This window comes from Mesoplodon densirostris, chromosome 9 (genome assembly GCF_025265405.1).
Source record: "Mesoplodon densirostris isolate mMesDen1 chromosome 9, mMesDen1 primary haplotype, whole genome shotgun sequence".
Taxonomy (NCBI): Eukaryota; Metazoa; Chordata; class Mammalia; order Artiodactyla; family Ziphiidae; genus Mesoplodon; species Mesoplodon densirostris.
Window position 1 is genome coordinate 55,208,547 of NC_082669.1, and position 27,575 is coordinate 55,236,121.

General features: G+C 39.8%; 1 protein-coding gene across 2 annotated transcripts in view; it reads left to right on the forward strand.

Moving 5' to 3' along the window:
• The first annotated feature begins 2,511 nt into the window (after window positions 1-2,511).
• SGCE (sarcoglycan epsilon) overlaps window positions 2,512-27,575 on the forward strand; it is a 69,589-nt gene continuing 44,525 nt past the window's right edge. Inside the window, exons 1-2 of one of the 2 annotated variants that reach the window (XM_060107901.1) lie at window positions 2,512-2,681; window positions 19,045-19,152. In XM_060107901.1, the coding sequence (XP_059963884.1) occupies window positions 2,573-2,681; window positions 19,045-19,152 (217 nt within the window). In that variant the 5' untranslated portion in view covers window positions 2,512-2,572. The remainder of the gene's footprint in view (window positions 2,682-19,044; window positions 19,153-27,575) is intronic. The other variant, XM_060107900.1, reaches the window with a different exon arrangement.

Here is a 27,575-nt window from a genome sequence, read left to right on the forward strand (position 1 = left end):
CAAAAGTTCAAGTTGTTCTTTATTTTGTAGCCACCAAAGCATCTGATTCCAGTAGGTCCCACCACAAAGGTCCACTAGTGTGTCAAAAAAACTTGAGTTTTTTAGTTTTAAAAAATTAAAATTTTAATTTAAAATTTAATGATGTTAAAAGTATTTAAAATATTTTATTTTTCATTTGCAGTAAAAACATTTAACTAGATTGCCTTTAGAGGCGCCAGCCACGTCAGCTTAGAAGCACCCTTCATAAGCCACTATCAGGAGTTTAAATTGTGGGATTATGTTATTTAACATATGCAAAGTGCTTATTAATGCCATGTATAATTACTATTGTTGTTAATTGTTCTTATTTATTATTCTTATATTTATTAGACACTGGTGGATAAAAAGCAAAACCAGCGCAGAAGAGAAACCGCAGCAGCGAAACCGCAGGAGAGCTGGGCTATGCAGCCAGGCGCAGGCAGCGAAGACGCAGGCGCAAAGAAAAGGTACCTGATGGGAGGGGTGGGGGGCTCACACTGCGCAGGCGCAGGTGGGCCCTGGGGAGGTGGGGCCATAGGCCAGCCCAGAAGAGGCTGGTTCACGGCGGGGCCAAGTTTTGAGAGGTGCGGTCTGGAGGAGCCACTCCAGAGAAGGGGGGCTCAGAGGGAGGAGGGGTCTAGGGGAACGGCCTCAGAGGAGGTGGGGTCTAGAGGAACCGCCTCAGAGGAGGAGGGCTCGGGGAGACGCGGGGTCTGGGGAGGCAGGGTCTAGAAGGCGCGCTCTGGGAAGGCGCGCCGCAGAGGAGGCGCGCTCTGAGTAGGTGCTGGGAGGTGCTAAGCCTGTTCCGAGGAGATACTGCAGAGAAGGCGCGCTAGGATGGGCGGGGCAGGTCTGAGACTGGCTGCATGCCTCTCCCAGGATTCCCCCCTCCCCAAGCCCCTCCCACCAGCCTCCAACAAGCAGATTCATTTCATGCAACAAGAGCAATCACCCCCAGATCCAATCCCCCCACCACCACCCCGCGCCTTCCAAGACTAAGCAAACCAACAGTTTCCACAAACTGTTGCTGGACGCCAGTTCGCGCCACCACTACAACTATACCACCACTTCCATCAAGCGCAACTAGGCAAGGCAGCCCGCTCTGCCACCACCAAAAGATTTTTTACGCTCAAGTCAGCGCCCTTCCACTCCACTGCCATAGCAGGAATGGTGTGGGCAGAATGTTAAACACTGATTTTTGCCCAGGGCTCCATTTTGTCTACAGCACCATCATGTAGAGAACCGTCCTGTAGAAGAACATAGTGGGAGCCATTCCAAAAGGTGTGTAAGAGACAAAGGGTGGGGTTCCTCCAAGAAGACAGAGTAATCTTACTCTTCAGTTCATGTGCGCTTCAGCTGGTTTCTTTGTAGCGCAAAACAGTGCAGCTTGTGTACCTCTGCAGCTGTTATTACTTTGTAGCGCATTTTAGGTGTAAATTGTTCCGCAGCTCATGTACCTCTGCGGTTCCTGTGTCTTGCAGCGCAATGAAGCGCTGTTGTTGTGCTAATCGTTATCATTTTTGTAGCGCTGATCTTCTACAGCTCAGATTTTGTAGCGCATTTAGAGCGCAAATCAGTCATCGGTCTGCGGCTCACATATCGTTGAAGTTCATACTGGTTTTAGCGCAAAGAAGCATCCATCAGTCTGTAGCGCATCGAAGCGCCCATCCGTCCGTAGCGCATTTGAAGCGCTCATCAGTTTGTAGCGCATTTGAAGCGCTCATCAGTTTGTAGCGCATTTGAAGCGCCAATTAGTTTGTAGTGCCTATCACTTTGCAGCGCATTTGCAAATTGGTCTGTAGCTCATGTCCGTCTGCAGCTCATGTTTGTCCGCAGCTCATATGTGTCTACAGTCCGTATCTGGACTTAGGTTCTGGAAATCAAAGCCCCGAAGGCTAGGTTTCTCCACGCAGTTTTGGGGCACAGCCAGTGAAGGCGTGACAAGGTGTGCGTGGAGACATTCCGGGCGCTACTCCATCTCCCGCAGCTTCCGATAAGAAGGGGGAATGAATGTGATCTTAAAAAAAAAGAAACATCCTCACCGCATACTCACCACGCGAGGACTCCTCTGCGAAGACACCAAGGACGGGGTCCCACACCTGCGCCAGGCGTGGGCTCCGCTGGGTGCTCGGCAGCCCGGAGTGGCTCCGGACGCGAGCCCGCTCAGCGAACCTTTCACGAGGCTCGGTGGTCCCTCTTCGCTGGTCTCCTCAGGTCGTAGTCAGGTTTCTTCGACACACACCAACCGAAGTTGAAGCGCGTGTACCGAGAGCGCCGACCGGGAGCCTTATATAGGCTGAACCGAGGAGGGGGGCGCCAAATCCCAGCGTGCTCCGCGGGTTAGGGGGGCGGAGGGGGGAGCGGGGGCGGAGGGGGTGGGGGATGGGGGAGATGGGGGTGGGGGCGATGGCCACGCTACACTGGCCCGCCGCTAGAGGGAGCACGGGATTAAGGAGGGGGTGCAGGATGCTGATGCTGAACTGGCCAAGCTGGGAGGAAAGAAGAAAGGGAGGGGAGTGGAGAATCGAGGACGGCTGGCCTAGGCAGGCCAAGAATGCAATTGCCCTGGTGGTGGGAGCTGGGAGACCCTTGTGCTTGGACGGGACAGTGTCGGGGGACACGCAGGATGAGCCCCGCGACCACTGGCACCTTCTTGCTGACAGGTTAGTGGCCCGCGCGCAACGGGAGGTCCTGGGGCCAACAGGCCGCCGCTTCCCCATCCCCCGCCCGGGTTTTGGGTACCCGGGTGCATTTTCTGGGCATCAGCCCCTCTTGCTGCGGAATCCCCGGTGCATCCCTCCTCCAGGACGCCCCGCACCCCACTTCCCGGGCCCTGTGCGTCCCCTACCAGGCTTGACCCCTGGCCTTTTTTCTCCGCGCCCCCCCGCGGGCCCCTCCCTGCCCAGAGGCGCCGAAATTCCATCTCCAATTTCCATTCCCATTGCTCCCCCACCCCCACCCCCAGCAGTCCTGGTGGTGAACCTCTCCCGATACCTGCCTCAAAGAGCTGGGGGTCGTTGACCATTTGGGGGGGGGTTGTGGCTTACCCCGCGAATGGGGCTCTGCGGCCCAGAGGCGCGCCGTAGGAAATGGGTGTCAAGCTGCGCCCCCCTCTACACAAACGCATCTTTTTTTTCCTTTTCTTGAATCCGATCTGGAGAGAACACAAAAATGTGCATTTGAAACGCCTAATTCTCCTCTCTTTCTAAGTGAATTTCTCGGCGACGGAAATCTCATTTTTCTTAGGTTTTGCAGAGCAGCGAAAAGGAATCATGAAACGCTAGGAGCCAAACAGGGTGTTGAGGTCAGGGTTAACCTCGGCTGGGGGCCAGAGATGCTGCAAACAGAACGGTTTGCCCCACCAAGTGCACTATTTCGAGAAAGCAAAACAATTAGAAACAGCTGTGGATGCCTCCAGTGTAGTTGGCGGGCTTCGGAGGCACCCAGCTACGGCCTTGTGGTGGTGATTACGAGGTTTACGCAGAGACCTAGATCTCTTTGCAACATTACATTTTTATAAATCTTGTAGGGTGAATGAATACATTTAGTCACGGTTACCGCACGTTTAATCCTTTGAAGCGTGTTGCCGAGATTCGGCCGCAAGTATTTGTGTATATTTATACGTATAAGCATATGTATTTTACGTTAGAGAAAATTGCAGTGAGTTACAAGAATTTAAAATACTGATGAGGAAGGATGCTGGAAAAAAAGCCTTAACGGGGGTTTCCATTTAAGTGCCTCAGTGCTAACGCACTGAGAAAAGGGACAATCTGTTGATAATCTTAGTAAAAGAAGTTTAAAATGAAAAACCAGTTGCCTACAACTGAGTGAGTTTCCTGAAACACAGATGAGACACATTTGTATATAAAGGCTAAAACTGAGCATATTTCAGTAACATTGCTACAGATTATTTTATACATAGAGGATAGATAAGAATTTGACCCATTGTAGGAGGACAGATAAGAATTTGACCCATTGTAGATGATACGATGGCAGAGATCTCACTTAAAGCGAGCCTTTCTAGGAGTAAACAAAACTGTAGCACATTTATTGAGATTCTACTTTTTAATCAGAAATAAAATGTTGACTATCAGATATGTGAATGAATGAAGTGCAGATTCCCAACACTGAAAGATATTTTTCTAGGAAGTTGGGTGAACATAATTATACTGTTTAGAAGTGCCTAGTGCCTTTTATTTAATGTTTAGGATGTTCACTCTTTTCTTCAATGTAGAATAATTTCAGGATTTATTATGTATGCTAGAGTACTGTTCTGGTGACCACTGGACTGTCAAATTCTTAGCATTTTTAATCCAGGAAAGTTACTTCATCTACTTGTTTGTTAACTGATAGACATTCTTTTTTCTAAAAAATGAAATTAAAAAATAGTATAGGTGATAGAGAAAATTCAGGTTTAAAAATCTATCCCAAGACTTTTAAAGTTTGAACAAGTTTGAACCTATTTGAATTTTTATTTCAAAATGTTAGCCAGGATTTCTTTTGGCAGGGGGGTGTGAGAAAAGAAACAGCTTTAGTATTATCCTTATCATAATAAAAGTAATTCCTATTCATTGTACAAAATTTAGGGAAGAAAAACTCCAGAAAACTGGAAAAAAAATCAAGAAGAAAATCAAGATTACCTGTAATCTCTTCATCCTGCGATAACCCTAGTAAACATTATGGGCTGTACTTTATCTATGCTTATATATGTGCCTAAATAATATACATTTTTCACAGAGTTGCACATGTATAATTTCTAAAAATTGAAAATGGGATCAAATTAATTTCCTCCATTTTTTCTCTTCAAGGAGCCTTAACTATCTAAATAACTTTAAATATGCAGAGTTTTTTTAAAAGGAAATAGTATTAATTACTTTTTCTAATTAAAATTTTAAATGAACAACATTAGTACGGAAATATTTAAAACCAAAGAATAGAGAGTTTCCTCTGATCTCACTATTGTAACATACACATAGTAATCATTTGGTATATTTCCTTGTGTTTTTTATTCTTCTACATATGAAATAATTTTTGCTCAGAAATAGATTTTTCTAAGGAAAAAACAACATCAGTAGATAAGTAGTTTTGATAAAACTTTTTATTCTAAAGCAACAAAACAATGTTAAACATAAAAACAAAAGTACAATGTTAATAGATAAATACTTGAGATAACATGTTACCTAAAACAACAAAACTGCATTTAAAACCACCCCCCAACTTAATAGGAATTTAAAACACTTTCTTGACATCTGATATCATAAGTGAATTTTGGATTTTCTCAGATATTTGTTCCCATTGTTGTTTGTTCCTTACCCGTTTTGCACAAGATTACACGCAAAGCAAAAAGAGGTGCTAATGTGCATTGTATACTTTATCAAATAATAACTGGGCATTGTATCTGAACATTTTAATCCATTTTTATGAGAATTTCCTGTGGATCTATGAAGCTGTTTATTTACCACCTGTATTTTAACTTCTAGTGTAGTGGGAAAATTGTATTTCAAAACAAAGTGGGATTTTCACTTGTCAAATAATAGCTAGAGTTTCTAATTGGACGTTTTATTTATTTAAGACAATTTTCCATGTATCTGTGAAGCTGTTGATTTGCCTTATATGTTTAGCTTAATTTCTTGGGTGGTGGGAAAATTGTATTCCAAAACAAAAAAGTTTAATTTTCACTTGTCAAATAATAACTGGACTTTCTAGTCGGACATTTTATCTATTTTAGATGATAATTTGCTGTGGCTCTATGAATCTGCTGATTTACCACATGCATTTGGCTTACCTTTTAGTATATTAGGAAAAATTTATTTCTAAGCAAAGTAAAATTTTCAGCTGTCAAATATTAACTGGACTTAGTACTTGATCATTTTATCCATTTATTATAAGAGTTTGCCATAAATCCAAAAACTGTTGATTTACCTCATATATTTAGTTTAAATTCTAGTATGGTGGACAAATTGTTTTTCTTAGCAAAGCAGAATTTTCACTTGTCTCTCAGACATTGAAAATTAGCAAGGGACAGTGAGAAAACCGATGAGAGAAAAAAGTAGCACGTATCCAGTTTCTAGCACTGGTTTTCACTGATAAAAACCATGCTCCAAACAAAGTGTTGAAGCATTGAAGAAACCCTGACATGTTAAAAAATTCTCAATCAGATATTCAGATTGGTTGGGATTGTAATAAGTGCAGTATTTATGGATCATATTTTCTCCAAAATAACCAGCTACTTTGTTTCTTTTTCTTTTTTACTAACTGTCCACACTTACTCTATCTGATCCCTTTTCTTAAAACTTACCGTTAAGTCAGTTCTAAATACCCAAGTGTAAATTCTATTGTTGGTCTTATTTCCTACTCTTAGTGTAAAAAAGGACTCTAAGTGAATAGATGACATGGGTTTATGTGTCCGTTAGAGATTCTTGGTCTGGAGCTCTGTTTAAGTCCAGAGCTTCACAGAAATATTAACATTGTGATTTTTTTCTTTCTATCCTTTCCAATCCCTCCATCAGAGACAGAGAGACAGGCATGATAGGAAGACAGATAGACATGGGTAGACAGATAGACAGATGGGCAAACATGGACAGATAGACAGACACTTGGGCACACACATATGCATGACATCCAGGCTTTTTCTAAACTTTAGGATCCAGTTCTCCAGTTTGCTATCTCCCTGATTTCTAAAAATATTAAGCCAAAAGCACCAGTGCATAATTCAGAAAGGGCAGCTGGTGTTTCTAAAGATCAACAAGTATTTTTCAGGTTGGTAGAATCAGATAGAGTCTCAATGCTCTTAAAGTTGTTCCACATGAACTGCTTCTGAACTGCTTCCAAGCAAAATTCTGTCTAAGCAAAATTCAGTTTTTTTAAACAATGTAACTATAGTAAAGACAGTATTGAATAAAAAACAATCTCCACCATCTGACACTAGAAGAAACATTTCCATTGATGTTCCTTCCTTTCTAGTCTTTGTTCCATGTGCATATATATTTTTACATGACTATAATTTTAATATGTGTAGATTTTTTACACTTTGCTTTGAAAGATAAGTGAATCTTGCTTTCAGCTAAGCATTTGTCAAGGCTTTAGAATGCTCCTGTGTGTGAGATGCTGTGTTAGACTAGCAGGATTGCTTTGTGAGCATGAGGCAGGCTGAACCAGTACCCACCAGGTGTTGTGGGGTTTACGGGCTTTGGGTCTGGGAGCCGTCCCTAGTGAAGGATCACAAGCCTTTGCCCTGGGTCTTCTCTTTTTCAACATTTTTATGGATAACTGTGATGAAGATCTAAGATGCTTGCTTTAAAATCCATGGTTGACTTGAAAAAAGGTTTACTGTTACAAATAGATAACAGAATTTAGAGTTAACAAGGTTTAAGTAGGCTGTAGTGCTATTCAAAAATATATTTTATAGCAGTAAATGCATCATAATTCGTTGGTGTGTAAGGAAGGAGGTGACTTTACATGGTGGCAGTTTTTGAGGAAAAGGACAGTTAGTATGAACTGGTGGCATAACGTGGCTACAAAATTATCAAATTTAGATTCCGATAATAGTGTAGTGTCCATATGTCACAAAAATTAACAGTACCCTGATCTAATTAACCACATCTGTAGTATTGTGTCCATTTCTGGCTGTCACGTTTAAAGAGAGACATTGACAAAGTAGACAACTTCCAGAACAGTCCGTGGGGATGGTGAGGTGTCTGGCAATCCTGTCATAGGAGGTATCCTCCAAGGGTCTGGAAATGTTTAGCTTGAAGACTAAAAGACATAAACTCTCTTCTGTCTGCTTCAGAAAGCACATCTAGCTGCAGTGGGTGAAAGGTAGAGATGGATTTCAACTTGAGACCTTTCTAACAGTGCAGCTCAGGAAGGGAATCAACTTAACACCTTTACTTGGTCTCTTATTTTAAAGTATCAGAAATATTTACCTTTCTTGTAATGGATATTTAATTTGAAGGCCATGATAACATTTTAGTGTAGGATAGCAAAGATACTTGTGATGGAAACATTTTATTTTTTCTGATCAACTATCTAAAAAGAATAGCCCTATGTGTTGCAGGTTGATTTCTTACAACTTGAAAATAGCTGCAACAGGACATTTTAACACATTCTTTCCTCCCTTCTCATTTCATTTCAAACATGAAAATCTGAGAAGTAAAGTTTTCCCCCCCTGCAAATTATCCTGGCTTTAACTTGCTTCCTAGAGTTGTTCCTTTCCTAGTGTTTCTTGCTTGCTGAGAACAGGCTTCTCAGGCAGAGTGGCTACAGATGCCTGGGGGGGCGCCCTGGCTTGGGGGAGTGGACCGCTGCTGGGCAGCTGAGACCTCAGCTGCTGGAGCCTCTTACTCAGGGGAAATGTGGAGCCATTCTCCCTTCTGCAGTCCCCGCCCCCCCTTATATGTCCTTGCAATACTTAACAGTTACAATTTTTAGCTTTTCAATAGAAAATAAAACCTTTCAATCAAAAGTAGCTGCTGCCCCTGTGCTCTTTTAACTTCTTCTCTTCCTTTCAAGTTAGCCTCGTTTCTGACTGCCAGTCTTAGTGTTTCAAACACGTCTCGGGACAGATTTTTCTTTCCTCTCCATCTGCCTATTGATTGTTTATTTTGATTATAATCTCTAACTTTGAAAATGTGATTGCTCAAAATTAATTTGTAGAGTATGCACACAGGACCCCACTTCTAAGAACTGATAACCTGTAACACATCTGACTCCATAGCAACGATTTTTATGCCCCTGACCCTTGAAAACTAAGACTCTGATGAGAAATGTGAAGAAAGAAGAGAACATTCTTCAGTCATCTTTTTAAACCAACTTTTTCCTGCCTCTTTTACTCCTGCCTCTTCTCCCCACACCCAGAACTTTCTCCTCCACTCAAATTGTTAGGTCAGATATATGGGCAAACTAACCCTGACTATGTGAAGTGTATTTTTAATGTTGAACAAGTTTCTCCTCTTCTTACTTTCTCTATCTTTTATAAAAGTGTCGTGCACTTTTGTGGGATAGTAGTAATACACCGGGCAACTTGTGATGGCTGGGTTCCCAGTTTTTGAAGATGCCACAGGCGTTCCTGAGCTAAGCTCATATTTCCGAGAGAGAAATGCTCAGCGATGAGCGTCTGGCTTGTCAGCGCTCACGCACCTGATCAGCGGGCGGCTACTTGCAATTCCTTGAATGCAATACTTGCTTCTCTGCTCCTGGGTTTGGGAAGCAAATGATCTCCAACGTTTAAAATTTAAAACTTAAAGAAGTTATCTTAGGAAATAAACAGGTAGCCTCGAAACATGAGTTGCTGTGCTTATTAATGTTATATTCTTGCAAAAATCAACATATTAGTAAAGCTGAAGTGCTGTTTTCTTCTTGGGCCACTTTGGTAAAATTCTTATTTTTCGTGTCTTCATCTAAGAATTTCTATGCACTCTTTATGCAATCCCGGTTTAAATGTGTCTTATCACTTAAAAAGCGCTCGTCTTTAGCACGTCTCATTTTCTACTTAATTGCCTTGGACTAATCAGATTTTTTAGACTAGCTCTTTGGCATTCTGCACCACGGGAATCGCCACGGCATCTGTTGTGACACGGAAGCCAGACTTTTTCTCTTCTGACAAATGAAGCCGCTCATTTCAAAAATGTTTAGGAGTTAGGCAGCTCCAGTGTAAATTCTTTCCCATTCTTTAGCTTTTCACTCATTCATCTGGTCACCACTTTGATTATTATGGAGATTTGGGGTTCACTGTGAATTTGAAAGAAGAGATCGCAGTTAATTTTCCTAGAGCAGTTAAAGTGAAATATTTTAGTTCCTGATTTCTTCAGCAATAGACATAGAAGTAAAGTTGATTTTTTTATCTTGGAATGCAGAAGAAGAAAAAATTAGCCGCATGGTTTTTCTTTTTTTTTTTTTTTTTTCCTCCTTAGCAAATTGGTGTTTCTCACTGTGCGGTAAAATGTCAGTGGCTCTTCTGTCCTATGAAAGAGTTAATCAGTGTAGCACCTTTAACATGTTTCATTTTTTTGTAGTTATAGAATTGATTCTAATGAAAGGCCAGTACTGCAGAAGTGGAAACAGAACAGGTTGCTACATGTGCTTATCAAAATTTGAAATGTATGTTATTTTTTGTCTAGCCATTTAAATTCTAGTTTAGTTTACAAATATACTCCTTTAAGTGATGAAAAATAAAAATATAAGGACCTTTATTGTAGGATTGATAGTAATAATGAAAAACTAGAAAAAAAATTGGGTCATCTTACTAACATACTTTTTTTATTCATTTACTTTTTGAGAATTGACTGGTTTTGAGACTGTGTTAGATGCTGGGGAATACACTTTCCCAGCCGTTAGGGAAGTTTTACATTAGCGGAGTTGACAAAGATTAATCAATTAATCACACATATAAATGTGCCCTCAGAACTATGATAAGTGCTACAAACACTAGTAGAATTTCTAAGCAGGGGATTTGGCCAGACAGGGGGATTAAGGAAGGCTTCTCTGAGAAGGTACTCAGATCTGAAGGATGAGTAAACATTAAGTGAGGTGAAGAGGAAAGGTATATTTGAGGTCAAAGGAAGAGCTCTGTAGAGGCCCTGGGGCAGGTTGCCCTGGCAAACAGAAGGTGTTGGAAAAAGTCCAGTGATGTTGGAGCCGGGAGGGAAGGGGAACTACAATATGAAAGGAGGCTAGATAGGGGGTCAGGGAGCAAATTTTGCCTACCTTCAAGAGTGTAATCTTCATCCTAAAACCAACAGGAAGTCTTTGGATAGGTTTAAGCAGGACTTGATCAAATTTGCATTTCAAAAAGAGCACTTAGGCAGCATTGTGATGAAAGGATTGGAGGGGTCAGAATAGAAGCGGTACTTCGAAGGCTACTTTAGTAACCCAGAATAGAGATGATGACCTCCCAGGCTAGGGTGGTGATGGGGAAATGAAGATAGGAGGGACATCTTGAGGGGTAAACAGCAATCGGAGTGGGTTGTGGATTGAATTTGGGGTGGAGAGTGACAGGAAGTATCAAGCATGATTTCTAGATTTCTGTTGTATTCATTAGAATGAATCGTGATACCATTCTCCTGATGAAGAATGCCGGAAGAGGACCAAACTTTAAGGGAAAGATCAGGAGTCCTAGCTTGGACCGGCTGAGTTTGAGGTGATGATAAATAAATTATGATTGAGCCACACAGCATAAAGCTTTGCAGTCTTAAAATGTGATATCATGTAAACACGTTCAAGATATATGCTAAGGGAAAAAGTGTGATCACATTATGTAAAGAAAAGCATGGTGTATGTGTGTGTTTATATGTGTATGTGTATCAACATACGTTTGCATATGCATAGAATATGGAAAGATGCAGGGACTATTAAGAGTGGATACCCTCGGCAGTGGCATTAGGAGGATGGCATTGGAGGGAACTTTTATATTTTATACCCTCCTGGTTATACTATTTGAATGTATTACAGTGAAAATTTGTGGCTTCTATAATAAAGAAAAATAATGACTGTTTCAAGTAAACACCCATTAGTATACTATTGTTATATTTTTTATTTTGAGCAGAATTTTCTCCTACAGTTTTGCTTCCCTAACCCGCTTTGCCTTTTAATTCTTTCCCACTAGATCGCACTATTAGGCTAGATTTCACCGTCTGCGTAGTATTTTGTATTCTACCTTTCGCTAATTTTATTAATTTCAAAACAGTCCAACATTTTGCAGATGAGGACATTAAATTGTAATGGTGCCTGTAACTACTTAATATATTATGTATCCCATTTTCAAGGGTCCCACTGGTGCTCCTTATGCATCTAGTGTTTCTCAGATAGAATATAGATAGTACCATTTCCGGGCAGTGAAAACCCAGTACGTGTCTTGGTTGGGCTATTTGAGCAAAGGTGTAAAACTCCAAAGAGAAGTGGATAACCTTCCCTTCTCCATGAACTATTCTATCAAACCAACACTTCTTCTTTTATCAGATATTTAATTTTTCATCCAGTTTTGATATATGTAATGCAAAGTCGAATCTTGTGTCCATGCAGTTTTTGCTTTTGTTGCGTTATTTCCTCAGAATAAAATACCTAAGAGTTTGTGAGAGTCAGAGAGTACAGATATCAGTATAAATTGCTTCTTTTTATTTTATTTTATTCTTATTTTTTTAACATCTTTATTGGAGTATACCTGCTTTACAATGGTGTGTTAGTTTCAGCTTTATAACAAAGTGAATCAGTTATACATATACATATGTCCCCATATCTCTTCCCTCTTGCCTCTCCCTCCTTCCCACCCTCCCTATCCCACCCCTCTAGGTGGTCACAGAGCACCGAGCTGATCTCCCTGTGCTATGCGGCTGCTTCCCACTAGCTATCTATTTTACATTTGGTAGTGTATATATGTCCATGCCACTCTCTCACTTTGTCCCAGCTTACACTTCCCCCTGCCCGTATCCTCAATTATAACTTGCTTCTTATCACACCTGGCTTTTGCAGCTCTCAACCAGTCTGCCTTGGCCGGTACTGGGAATGAAGACTTGCTAAGATGCCCTGTGAAGTTTGGGGTGGTTGGAGCCCCTGGGCTTCTCCTTCCGCTGGTGAGCAGCCTCTAGCGTTTACTCCACTCTGCCATGCAAATATCATTTTTCATGTGTCTCATGACAGTGAAGAAAAAAGAAAGAGTGCTATATTCTATAATGCCAACTGTAGTGACAATAGTTTTTTCATGTGAACATCTATTTTTTTAAAAAAACACATTTAAAGAACTCTAAAATTTCCTTCATATTAAGTGAAGAGTAAATGTAATAATAGCTTATATTTTTAGAGAACATCATTGTGTGCTAAGCACTCTTCTAAGGGTCTTAAGTGTGTTATCTCATTTAATATTCACAATGCCTCTATGAAGTGGGCACTGTTCTGGCCCTACCAGATGAGTAAACTGAGGTACAGAGACATTGAATAACCCACCCAGTGGACAAAAACTGGGATTTTGAACCCAGGCACTCTGTCTCCAGAGATGCTGATTTAAACACTACCTTTCTGTGCTCCCAATTTTTATTTCACTCTAAAGTCTAAAATCTTACCTAGCTTGTGCTAAAGTTATAAAATTCTAATAACTTTAAATTATATTAATTACTTACGTTCTGCCCTGCCAGGCTCTTCTGTTTTAACAAAGTTTAGAGGCTTCTCATTCTGGCATTTTTGGTTTGCAGTCTTGCTATTACACTCCTCTTAAGAATATTTTTTTCTGACTCCCTTTGAAGTTGGGGTGGACAGTTCTCCTCAACAAAGACATTTTTTTCTCCATAGGTTCCAACTAACCTTTTAGCTTTCCTCTTTTAATGAATTGTGTGTGTGTGTACATACGTACATAACACATAGGATTAATTCTCATGGGTATTGCCTCCTTGCTAGCTGTTTCTAATCCAGCAGTCAGGGAAAACTTATTTTTTTCTAGAAAGAAAAGTAAGTTGAAGAGGACCTACTAGTAATAATAAAAATATCTCAAATTACTTAAGAAGTATACAGTTCACAGAGTGCTTTCCCATTTAACCATTTGGGGATCGTATTGATGAGTAGATAACGGGGACTTAACGGGGACTTTGAAGTCAATCAAGAAATGAGTTCAAAATCCAACTCTGCTACTTACTAAACATAATGATCTGGGATAAGCTACATAATTTCCTAAGACTTCTTATCCTCATTGTAAAATGGAAGTAATAATACCTGTTTCACATAGTGATGATGTAAGGATTAGAATAGTTACGTATAAAATGTTTAGTGCCTTGTACTTAGCACTCAAAACTTGGTAGCTAATGATGTCAGCTAACATTTTTTAGAGAGAAAAATATAAAATCAAGATTTCAGTATAAGAGACCATTTAAAAAGTATTAAGGATAGTTACACAGAAAAGGGAAGAGAAAATGTAGAGGGCAAGGGAGAGACACAATGACATGGGGAATGATGAGAGAAGGGAAGAGATGTAGGCGACATGAGCTGTCTATCCTATTTATGAAAACAAAGTCTGTGTCCCCTTTGAGTGAAATAGGAAAAGAGACAGATGAAACAGTGGACAGAGAGAGACTTGACAGTTTGGTTCTAAGGTGAGTGTGTTAATCAGATTATATTTCATCTGGCATATTCTGCTATTTACTTGGACAGTGATGTCAGACTAAATTATTATTTATTATTTCTATCCCTTGACATTTTGATTAGCTCATCAGCAATCAGTCACTATTCACAGCTCTTCAATTGCTTTTATTAAATAGCAAACCCTTCCTCACTAAGCCAGCAAATTATTCAGGTTTGGGAAAGAGTCTTGTCTCTTCAGAGAGTGTTTGCCCCAGGCCAGATGAGATGCAGTCATGCTGCTACAAGACTCCGGATGAATCATGGAACCTTAAGACAAACTTTAAGTATTGAATGGTTTCTAGGGAATTTAAGGGCATGCCAGTCACCATTGGATTAATTCAGGCTTTGATGAGTTTTGAGAGGGAGCACTGAGGAATTGGTTAAATTGTATATCATGCTATGCTAGCTAATTGTGTGAATGTCTTCTTAGTCTGGGCTCTGTAAACACAAGATTCATATTATTCTTTGCTTTTGTGTTTATGAATTAGAGCAAAACTCATATCCAGGTACAACTGTAGCATAGATTATCATGAACGCAATGAGCACAGTGGAGTTCTTTCAGGATTTCTGAGGATGGTCCATTATCTTTGGAAGGAGTCCAAGAATCAGTCTATACAGGCTGACTTTTTTTTTTACACACTAGATTTAATCTTGAAAAGTAATGTATAGAATAAATAGTTTCAAAAATTGAGTCATGTTTTCCCATCCTAAGGAAATTTGTTCTCATAGAAAAAAAATGGTGTGCTCCTTTTCTAATGAAAATTAAACTTATTAAAATACTACCTTTTTTTCCCCAATGAGTATTCTGCATTTGTCAATGTACAGATTACAATAATTTTCTTTACAAGAAGTTAGCTAAGTGGATCCATGACCTTGGACACACAGTGAAAAACAGATATTTCAGTGTTATTGAGATTTCTCCCTCAGGGTGTGGAACTTGAATGTTTAAGCAGACACATTATCCGTGGTGTTGTGTCTTGCCTTTATTGACATTGTCTGGTGAGTAGAGCAGTAAAAAGTTGTCTTTTTATTTAGATTTATTGGACTGTGGTCTTCTGTGGTCAAAGCAGGACTTTAGAGGGATCAATATAAACTTTAAAAAAATGAATATGCTCAAAGCAATGCCAGCCTTAAAACAGAGCTATATCTGTGAGATGTGTTTAAACTGTTTTACCCTGCCTCTATTTTATAACAACTGAGGCACCAAATTTGTCTTTTGAATTTTGAAATTCTTGTCTGTAAAAGCCAAGTAGGCTGCACTTACATAAGTGCATGAGCAATGATACGTTGGTTCACCCGGCAAGGATGTGCAGTGACATTAAATCTTATGGGTTAGTGTGGTTCTAAAAGCCAGAGTATGAGGCAAAAAATTTCATAGACTTAAGTTACCCTAGTAAATCCTTTAAATTACCTATGAAGTACATTATGTGTAGTTTTGTGTGTATAACTGAACAATAATTCTTATGCAGAGCATGGTCTGAGAACCACTGGGCTAGAATAAAGGAAGGAACAAAAAGGGTGCTGTCTGGACCCTCAAACCCTTCTTTCTTTATGGTAACTCCTCAATCCATGGAAAAGTGGAGAATTCTGAAGCATGCCTGCTTGCCTGCTTGCCTGCAGGGTTTACTCGATTCTGCTGTTCGATCAAGCCTCTATAACCTTCAGACATGTTAACAGATTCTCTTGGTTTTGTATGGATTGAACTAGACAATCTACATGAAAGCACTTTGCTCAGGACCAGGTGATGTGATGGATTTAAATGTAAATGTTGCTTGTCAGGTCCACATATATACATTGTTTTTTGAAAAGTTGTAGAGAAGAACTTGGCCACTTGCTTCCTGTATTTCTAGGTTGAGATTTCCCACTTTCCAGCAGTGACTTTCATGTTCTTGCAAATTGGCTGCATCTGTGGGCCAGTTGGGGATAAGAGAGAGTAAAGTTTTCTGTTATAAGGTTAGCCCTACATTTGCCACATTTGATGTGACTTGGTTGAATATCCTATATACCCTTGGGTCCTGTAGGTCTTCTGTTGGTCTTCTAGAGTTCGTATTTGTGTGTGAGAATCACCTGATGAAACTGTGTAACCCACCTACCTAGATTCTCCATGGTGGAGTCACGAATATGTGTTTTAAATTTTTTTATTTTGTAGTTTTTGGGGTGTGTGAGAATATGTATGTTTAGAGAGCTGCCCAGGTGATTCTTATGTAACTAGCATGTTGCCTTTGGAACCCAGCAATTAGGAAAACCCTTGGAGGTGTGATATTTTGCCACAAGAGGCCATGAACATTTCTGATCCTATTTTAGCTTAAATTATTTAGGAAATGACTACTGTATTCTTAATCTAGATTTAAAAGGACATAACTTCAGTTCTTAGGTGAGTCAACCATTTATTAGGTGAATCAGCCATAAGATTGGTCTTTTAGTAGTTATAAAATTAGTATACTTAGGTTTACATAATTTAAAAATTCAATACCAACCAACTCATTTATTCACTTGGGGTGCTAAGCCTTTGATTTCCACTCCCAGGTGTCACTGAAATGATCACCTGAGGTTTTTTTTTTTTTTTTTTTTTTTTTTTCCTTTTTGCGGTATGTGGGCCTCTCACTGTTGTGGCCTCTCCCGTTGCGGAGCACAGGCTCCGGATGCGCAGGCCCAGCGGCCATGGCTCACGGGCCCAGCCGCTCCGCGGCATATGGGATCCTCCCAGACCGGGGCACGAACCCGTATCCCCTGCATCGGCAGGCGGACTCTCAACCACTTGCGCCACCAGGGAGGCCCTCACCTGAGGTTTTGTTTGATTATTTTTAATAACTTGGGTTTTGAATTGTATTCTTGTTTTCATTTTGGAAGGGGACTTGGTATTTCTTATAATTTAGTTTAAGTTTAGAATTTTACTCAAAATTCAGTTTGAGAAGGAAATAACCATTTCACCTCTGATTTACTAGGGTGAGGAGCCCTTTCAACATTAAGTGTCCTGTACCCCAACAAATGTTTCTCTCTTCACTTGTCCTTACTCTCTGATTCATGAAGTATTTTCTTTATATGCTTGTATAAAGTATATGTGTTTTGTATATGCTGTACAATATACAAGTACATGTATATTGTATGTTTCTGCTTGGTCCCACCCATTCTAGTTTTTCTGGGATTGTGTCTCATCATTTATGTTCCTTTTCATTACACCTAGTCTCTTTCTCTCTCCTTATGTCTTTTCCTCAGCTTATAAACAAAATTTGTTTCCCTACACTAAAATAAACAATCTTTTTCTCTACCTTGCTGCTCCTCAGTCTGACATATCATCTTATCTCTTTGCTTCCCTATTCTGGCCAGTGTTCTTAAAAGATTAACTCTGTTTGTTGCATCTACGGCTTGGCCTTTTGCTGTCTGGCTTCTACTCTTAGCACTTTATTGGAACTCTGCTTTCAAGGAGTCACCAATAACTTCTCCCCTTTCACATCTAGCAGTCTTTTCTAAGCTCTCATCCTCTTTGACCTTTCTGCAGTAAGTGAGGATGTTGATCACACTCTCCTTTTTGACAACTCTTCCGTTGACATATGTATATGACACTTCAGGCTCAGTTGTCCAACCTCTCTGACCGCCTTGTCTCTTATTTCTTTGCTGAATTATCCTCTGTTTTTTGCTATGTAAATGTATTTATTAACATGTTCTTCTGCCTTTGTTGTCCCTCCCACTTTTCGTGCATTCCTTCTTGCTATATATTTCAACTCCAGAAGCTAGGACAAAACTATGGGGTACACACTGGGGGATTTGGGAACTGAGCTGAACTCAGAGGGAACATATCTGAGATGGCTAGAGGAAGGGAGAATGAGATGGTGACCCAATGTTGTAGTTAGGAAAATGGTACCCAAATATCAAGTCTGGAAGATAAGGATGGAAAGTGGGAGAGTAAGCAGTAAGATTGGTAGTTTGGATGATTGGAAATAGTATAGGCAAATAGGTCAGGAACGTGAATGTGTATCTTCTCCAGATCATTTTGTACCTGACAGTCTAATGTGTGTTACCTGAGAGCATGATCTCTTTAAGGAATTGCACTGGAGCTTTGGCTTCAACAATCATTTCTCTGGTGATGAACTTCAAATCTGCATCCAAAGCTTGCCTTAGATTCTCCTGTGAACCAGAGCTCTATTTCCATCTTCTTCTTAGGTGGTTTCACCTGGATATCCAACTGGTACCCCACATTTAACATATCCCCAAATACATTTGTCATCTTTCTCCTGAAGTGGACTCCTTTTTGGCATTCCTAATATATCACTGTTTAGTGTCATCCTGGATCAAAACTTCAAAGCCATTATTGATTCTTTTTTTAGCCCACATCCAGCAATTTGAGAAGTACTGTCAGTATTCTCTCCCATGATGTCTTGTAACTGGCCCCACCTTTACTCCTCCTTTCTTCAACCCCTGATTATGGGCTGACTGCTACTCTACACTCCAGAGATATCCCCCTATTTAGTATCCACTGATCCTGATTCTGTTCATTGCTGCCAGTGTAATGTTTCCAAAACTCAACTGTAAATTTAAAAGACGTTTTAAACTTATCACAACATTCCTAGCCAGGGAAAATTGCTTCCCCTCTCAGTGCTATTGTAGCAGCTGTGCTTTCTACCACTGTGTGTATATGTGTAATTGCTATACGTATACACTATATTATATATTACATATATATTTTGGTACATGAATCATCAATCCCTATAGACTGTAAGCTCCTTGGAGGGCAGGAACTGTGTCTTTACTTTGTATCCCCATATATTCCTTGTATTGACATGCAACAGATATTTATTGAGTGGAATTAAACAGCTCGCTGGGGCTGGAAAGAATCTGATACCTGTTAATACGTAGTAGGTGATTTGTGATAGTCATTTTAATTTGACATTAATTTCATTTTTTGTGCATTTGTTTTATTCTGAAAAGCTTTTTTATTAAGCTGTGCTGATGGCATAAATGGAACAGTTAACTGGAAGACCAAACAGGCCAACAATTTTATTATCAGCAGAAAAATGACTGCTGGGAAGAAAGATGGTGAGTTTAGGTTGTAAATCTAAATCCCTTTTGGGGAATCAATTAAATGTCCGCTTCCAATAGTCCTTTTGCTTTTTTAGTCATGTGTGGACTTTTTTTTTTTGATAAGTCAATCTGAATAAAATCAAATTTTGTTTTCCTAATCTTCTAAAGCTTCTGATTCTCTGTGTTCTTAATCCATTATTCTCCAAGTTTTTTTCCTTTGCTGTAGTTTTCCCCTTTTTTTAACCAAAAATAATTCTTGTTTTTAACCTATTGTTGCCCCTTATCCAGTCACTAGCTTGCCACTTATGAAAATTGTCCCAGTGTGGTTATTATAACAATTTACTTATAACATTGAAAAACATTAAGAAGTACATTTAACGTAAATCGTTTAAAAACAGTATTTACATAACCTTAGAAAACTGGTCATAAAATATTTTGGCTAGTTGTGGATGATTTTTTTTTTTTTTTCTTTTCCTTTTTGCGGTATGTGGGCCTCTCACTGTTGTGGCCTCTCCCGTTGCGGAGCACAGGCTCCGGACGCGCAGGCCCAGCGGCCATGGCTCACGGGCCCAGCCGCTCCGCGGCATATGGGATCCTCCCAGACCGGGGCACGAACCCGTATCCCCTGCATCGGCAGGCGGACTCTCAACCACTGCGCCACCAGGGAGGCCCGTGGATGATTTTTTGAATGATTTTTGTTGCAAAACCAAATTGGTATGTTTGCTATTAACTAATTAGATGGCATTTGTTTTCTATTGAAAAGATGGCCTGACCCTTGAATGATTGTCCTTCTAAATTTTTCTTCCCTATCTTTAATGTGTTCATTAGCAATATGTCAGGACCTTTGAAATAATGCATTTCATCAGGGAGAAAAAGACTTACTTAGTAACCAAAAGATTAGTTGTTTTAAAAATATCAATTATCAATATGAGCTTTCACTTAATATTTCTGGATTACTTGTCTTTATAATCCCTCTTAACCGTACACTCCCCACCCCCCCACACACACAATTTTGGCTCTATGTGGTCATGAACAGAACATTAGCAGAACAGTAGCCTAGTTTCTATAACTTTGGGGTAGCCAGAATATCTATTAAAAAAAACAACAGTTTTAAAATATTTTGAAAAGAGCAGTAATTTTATGTGATAAAATGGCCTTACAGAACTTTCTAGGTACCTTGTAGGAGTGATTACTGGCTTACCTCATTTTCTTCTTACATTTCTGAGCTGGGGGTCACTGACGTTTTTCCAGCTGGCATCAAATTATTCCTCAGCTAGAACCTTCTACTCCCAGATCTGTTTCACAGTGGGACCAAGGCTCCCAGCATCTCTTCTATGCTGCTGTCTTTGAAACAAACCCACAAACACCTTTGCATTTTTAAGGAATTTTCATCTCTAATATAAAAGAAAAGAGTTTTATAACAGTAAACTCTCATGAAAAGTTCACAAAAAGTTGTTTTCAAAAGCACTAGACTCACTTGTTCTAGGATCTAAGCGCATTGTCCCACAGTCCTTTCCCCACACCCTCCTTAGATATTCTGAAGGGATTTTCTCTGTTTCCTTCAAGGGAATCACCCCCGACTACCTTATCTGGGCTGCTCCTTAATCAGGCTGAGGGCCTTTGGCTTCTTCAGCACATCCGCTATTCCTGTTTTCTTTTTCTTTTCTTTTATTTATTTTTGGCTGTGTTGGGTCTTCGTTGCCGCGCACGGGCTCTCTCAAGTTGTGGCGAGCGGGGCTACTCTTCATTGCAGCGTGAGGGCTTCTCATGGTGGTGGCTTCTCTTGTTGCTGAGCCCAGGCTCTAGGCGCATGGGCTTCAGTAGCTGTGGCACGCGGCCTCAGTAGTTGTGGCTCGCAGGCGCTAGAGTGCAGGCTCAGTAGTTGTGGCGCACGGGCTTAGTTGCTCCGTGACATGTGGCATCTTCCCAGACCAGGGATCGAACCCGTGTCCCCTGCATTGGGAGGCTGATTCTTAACCACGGCACCACCAGGGAAGCCCCTTCCTGTTTTCTAACCTTCCCAGTTATGGCCCCAGATGGCCCTCAGTATTGCCGTCTGCAGCTTACTTCTGTTGTCTCCCAGGGATTTGGGACCTGCCCACACGAGATCACTAAAGACTCTTCCTCTGGACTTCACACTATTTTGCACGAAATTGCAGTCTTTCCCTTTTCTTCAGTTTCTTCTTTTTAACGTTGATCCCTAGAATTTCTGTCCTGTTTAAGGGTGTCCCTCCATTCCTGTTTGATTTTGCATAAAGGTGCTCTCTAACGGGCTGTCAAGCTCAGCTGAGTCATCTACTATAGTGCTCTTCTTAGTGAAATGTATTCCAAGGCCTTTAGCATAGCATTCTCTAGAATCTCCATCTCTTCCTTTTTCAAACTTCATGCTCCCTCTGGACCTCAAACTGATTTTCTCCTTGGAACCTGAGCCATAACTGTAGTTCTCAAAATCGAAATGATCAATACATCTTGAGGTAACCAGTTCAGACTGTCTCATTCTCTTATTTCCTCAGTTTCTCTTGAACTCATTCTTTAGTTTCTCCCTTCCTGGTCTCCTCCTCTAATTTAAATCCTATCATTATAGTTCTGCATTACTAAAATATCTTACACAGAGAGTAATGAGTTTACTTTAGTGGGTTGTAATAATGTAATGGACAGCCACCAAATGTATTACCTCATGTTAGCAAATCAACAAAATACGTAACTACCCTGGGTTCAAGTCCTGACTCTTCCTCTTACGAGTCCTGTAAGCTTGAACCTGTCATTCAGCCTCTCTGGGTTCAGTTTTGTTAACTATAAAATAAAGGACTGAACTTGGTTTTTTGCATGCAAACTCCAATTGATGTTATCTGTCAGGCATCCTGGATTGAGTAGAATGCTGAGGCCATATCCAAGCTGGAAGTAATGCAATGATTTGTCTCTTCGTAGAGAAAGTTATTTGGCACACCCTGACAGGATGACATCTAAAGCCCCTTTCAATTGCAGTGTTCTATAAGACCAAGTTTATTGATTACCAATTAAAAATGGTTTGCAACCACTTTCCAGCCTACATTTAAGAAAAAAACAACGAAACAAAACAAACACATGATCATTCTATGGAAAAATCAGGATATTTAACTCTAGTATAGAAAAATGATTTTAGTAAGTGGCTTTGGTTGGGGGAAGGGGAATCTCACAAAGTAACCTTTCTGCTTCTTGTAGAAAAAGATCCAAGTAGTGGTTTCTTTTCTACCTCATGTAGAGAAAAGTGGTCCTATCTCTTAGAGGAGTGAAGTTTTAAAAGGCAATTTAATGCCTTCCCCATGATGAGCTCTACAGCCCAGGTGTGGACTATCTGTGACTGAAATAAAACAATAGCTGACCACTGCCCAGTGAATGGCCTTCAGTACTTTGATGCTGAGTAAACTTAAGGGGTGAAGGGCAGACCGCCGAGCAAAGCTTTTGATTCTAAGCCAAGACTTATAAAGCTGGATTGATAAAACACAGGGTAAATTTTCAAAAGGAAAAAAACAAAACAAAACCAAAGCAGGTTGTGTACCTGGCTGCATATTGATGCCTTTCAAACTATTTTTCTACAGACATTATCTGGTTTAGTAATTAAATTTCAATTAGACTATAGAAATAACACATTGAAAAATAAATTAGGAAGGAAACCATAAATATATCAAGCTCTGAAAACCCTGAAATGAGTTCTCTTGGTGCAGAGATATCAAATGGAATTCATCTCTTATAATCAATTCCCATTAATTGGTAGCAGCTTCTTGGAGTGCTGTGTATACAGGGGCTCTGAGCCTCATAAAGAGCTTTCAGCTATTAAAACTGTAAAAGAGAAGGCAAGTCTTATTTTTTTCTGTCCGTACTTAACAGTTTTCTAATTATCAGACATGATCATATAGTAAAATAAGTTTTCAGCAATTGTATTTTTTGTGTAACTTTCTTTTTAATAATACTCCAAGTCTTTAGCAGAGACGTGGTGTCTCTTCTGTAAATAGGATTTTGAGGAATTGGGATACCTAGTTGCTTAGGCAAAAGTTTATTTTAAAAGCTGTACCAGATAAGTGGCTATTCAGTATTATCTTTGTATTTTAAACATATTAAAAGTCTTCTTCATCATCCTTATCCAAATTTTTTTTTCAAATAATACTTACTATTAAGGCAATACTATGAACAGTTGGAAAATATGCACTGTCTTATTTAACTAATTTGCACTCAGTTAAAGCACCCTTGTCATGTTTCCCAATGAGTAGCTTACGTCTTAAAACTCTCTGAACACTAGAGGCAAATTAACAAAATTGAAATGCTTTTGGAAATAGACTTCAGTTTCTTATTAATAAATTACTTATTTTAGTGTGTTATGTTCTTAGGCTGATTTAGCTATTGCTACGGGTAATAGATCACTTAATCAATAGATCTCTTCATTTAAATTATGCAGTATATTTCCCACACATCAAATATGTAAGAAATTATTTTATACAGCACATTTTGATTTGACAGTTTGTTTACGTAACATATGGGTTGAATTAAGACTTTCTGTGGTACACTTATTTATTTCTGAATGCACTTAATACATAGAGTTTATGTTGCCACCTCCTCAAGTAATGGCTGTCTCCCAATTATAGTAAGATCATCTTTTCAGAAGTATACTGTGTCAACTAAGAATCAGGAAATACACCACAAAAGGGTCTCTGGGTAGCCAAAATTGATGCAGCAAACGCAGGCTCCTCTTTTTCACACCTAACAGAGCCCTGCGTGTGTTAAAACAGTAAAAATTTGTTCTTACTTTAACATGCAGTCCCACCTCACTTGGTAGCCTGGTTTCTAAACCTGCAGCGGATTAATAGCAGCAAATTAGAAGCGATAGAGGAGCTGTTACAGGAAACATATGGATAGCAATGAGAAGTGACGGCTGACAACGTGTCTACAGATGAGAACACAGAAAATCTATAAAACACACAACCATAAAAAGCATTAGCAGACGGTGACCCGCTAGTGCTACTGGGATCGGCAAATGACAAGGCAACCAAACAGTCCATGAGGGCATGATTATATTATAGAGGGGAGTGCAATAATTGATGCGCCAAATGATGATCTTATGCCATAATGAAGAAGGATCGACCGCCGAGTACTTTAGAAAACTCAGCTCTCTAAAATGTTTCCTTCGTTGGGGTTCCTGCTAAACTGAGATTTTACTGTATTCTCTCAAACTGCAAAAATTAGAAAATGATGATGTAAGTGGACCTTTTAAAGTGATTAATTTGTTGATAAAGCATCTATGAGAGAGAGAGAGATCACCTTGACGTGAATACTGACAATCCTTTATGACTTCAGAGGAGAGACTTTTAGACTTAAATCTAGCTGAGACTTGTAGGGTGTCACACTCAGCAGCCAGTTTATCTTTATAGTCATGTCCTTGTTCTTGATGCAGAAAAAGGGCTGGTAGATGTTCTCCGGACTTTTTTGTAGAGAGTGGACTTTGTATGTGCCTGTGCACGTGCATATGCCATTAAAAAAATCATTGTGATAATTGTGAAGTGTTATGCTCTAGATTCGTTAGCAATGCACCACCAAACCCTTTCAAAATTTGATGTTTACTAAACACATCCAAATTTGCTTTTATTTTTAAGTAATTGTAAATAAGCACACAAATGTGCACCCTTATATTTTCATCTCAGTGTTGCTCCCATAGGGAGAGAATTTCAAATGAACTATTAATAAAGGAAGACAGGATGCTGTTTAGCTAGCATGATGTCCCACTTTATTGCTACCGCCATCACCGTCTGTTACTTGGTTCTTGGCTCTCTGCTGTCCCATAAGATACATTGTCGAAAATGGTTTGTAGTTTCTATGCCTTATGACGAAAACATACAGGGAACAGTTTTATAGAAAGATTTTGGTAGCATGTTAACAAGGAATATTGGACCTGCATTTAGGGAGGGTGAAATATAACCCTGGCCACTTGCCCACATATCCTTTTGCTCTTTTCAACTCAGATATGTAATTTTTCCTTTAAAAAATTCCATTATTTATGACTACCTGTCTTCAGTTTTTAATCTTTGCAAATCTAGCTACCCTTGTGGTTTGAAGATGATGTTTTTGACCCCCCGTGGGTTGGACTTTTGGTTTGTTTTGCCCATTAATGGTGATGGATTTGCACGGATTTAGCCACAGATTGGTTTCCAGTTTCATTTGTATCCAGTGGCATGTGTTTGCAGAGGTAATGGATTTGCAGCCCTAGACGATTGGAGAGCCATGCAATACACAGAGCAGCCAGACCCTGTGACCTCAGCTTGATTAGCACGGAACTGTATGCTTGTATATTTCAGAGACTTTTAAGAGCTTTTTTTCAGAGATGTGTATTTCAGAGATTCTTAAAGTGTTTACATTTCGTTTTCAAGACTTTCTTTTAGGGAAAACAATATGTGTCAAGCTTACTGTTTGTGAGTACTACCTAGACATATGTGAGTGCAACATGTGTCACCGTTAAGTAACAGCCTTTTTTGGTGTTAGTGCAAACCCTATCAGTATGGTTTATATCGCTCATGTTTAGAACAAGAGCCCATAACTCTGACTTCTCTGTGTCACTTGTTGGTTTTAAAGGAAACTAGGTGTAAATACTGTCCAAATAGCCTGTGTTGAAGAGCTATTTGTTTTGCAAGTAACAAATGGGAAAGGTAAGGTAAAGGGCACTTCTCTAAAATGTTCTGTGGGTGCCCATAATTTAAACTGATGCTACAGAAAGGAAGTATTATTTTCACAAACAAAACATAGTGGCTTAGTCATTTTCCATTTCTAGATGATGAGTGTGTCATACATCTGTATCATGTTTTTCTCAAAGTGAATGGCGTACTATACTTACAGTGAAGCAGGCTTTACTGCAGAGTTGCCAAGGTAACTGACCAGCAAGTATGCAGTTCAGCAGATTGCAGAAAGGCAGTTCTACACATGAATAAATAAATGTGCATGTAATCTTAAAAACCAGGAGGGCCATGGTAGATTGTGGTTTGGCTCTGTAGATTGTAGAAATGTTGTTTGTTGTTGTTTTTTTGTTTTGTTTTATGAAAGCAGAAAGTGAGATGTTCTACGCTAGTCCTTGAAGTGAGGTAATAAACAGTGACAAGTACCCTTTTATGGTTCTATTTTAGGCCCTGCCGTGGGCCATATAGAAAATAGAACCATTTCAATATTATTAATATGAACAACCTTTCTTTTTGATTTATAAGCTAGCTTTTACCACCTTATGGCAGCAAAAACTATGGGAGACTTAGTTTATAATGTAAATGGAGGATGGTAGCCCATAAACTGCTACACACATATGATAATTAATTTAAGTTACAAAACTGAAAATGAAGTTAAGTATTATATATATTTAGTCCACAAACATAAGAACTGTGTTTCCCTCTACAGTGCTTTGTATTAGAATGTATTCATCCATTTATAAAATTATTCACATATGCCAGACACCTTCTAGGTGCCGAGAAAATAACAAAGGTAAATAAAGTTCAGTGCTGGACTTCAAGGTGTTTTTAATCTCTAGAAAGAATAAATTGGATAAGCTCCAAAGAGATTCCTTTGAATTATGCAAAACATTCCTGTGCCTTGGATGTAGGATTGTGATCTAGAATTTAAACACCTTTCTGTATAGAATGAAATAACTTCTCACCAGGAGTTCACAGCTCTCCATAATTTGACTCATCTTCCCAGTTTTCCTCCCCCCTACCAGGATCTAGCATTACTGGCTTAATTCCTTTTCTTGAGAGGGCCCCGCAGTATCCCACTTTTGTATCTTGCACATTTCACCGCTGAAATTGCCCATCTCTGAGTTTCAGAATCTTGCTAGTACTTTAAAAGCCATATTGAATTCTCCTTCTTATATAAACCTTTCCCAGGTCTTTCCAGCTTCCATTGCTCTTCACCATCTTTCCAGGTCTTGCCAGAGCAGTTTGTCTCTCTGGGGTCATACCTAGTTAGGGGAGTGTTGGTCTCCCAAACCAGATGGTGAGCTCATGAAAGGCAGGGACTGGGTCTCCTTCATCTTCACATTCTCCACGGCACCTAGCATTCAGGGGATGCCGTGGAATCCAGCTGGTGAAAAATCTCTAATTCTCATTCTCACTCTTTCTCTGTGATTCACTTGTTCTTGTTTTTTTGGAACGGGAGCATTTTCACAGGTGAGTAAATTGCTCTTGGGTAGAGCATGGGTACTCTAAATGCAATGGGAATGCTTACCAGTGCTAGTACAAAACAGGTCAGGAAAGAACGAATCTCCCGATGTATCTAATTTAAACCTAACTTGCCGCTTCCTTCCTTCAGTTACCACAGCCTTTGAAGTTGTGTTTTTAGTAGTAAAGCTATGGATACATGAAGCTACAAGCCAAATATTTTAGTTCAGTTCCCCATTTTTGGCAGCCGTCCACAGAACTGTAGGGGCAAGTTTTCAC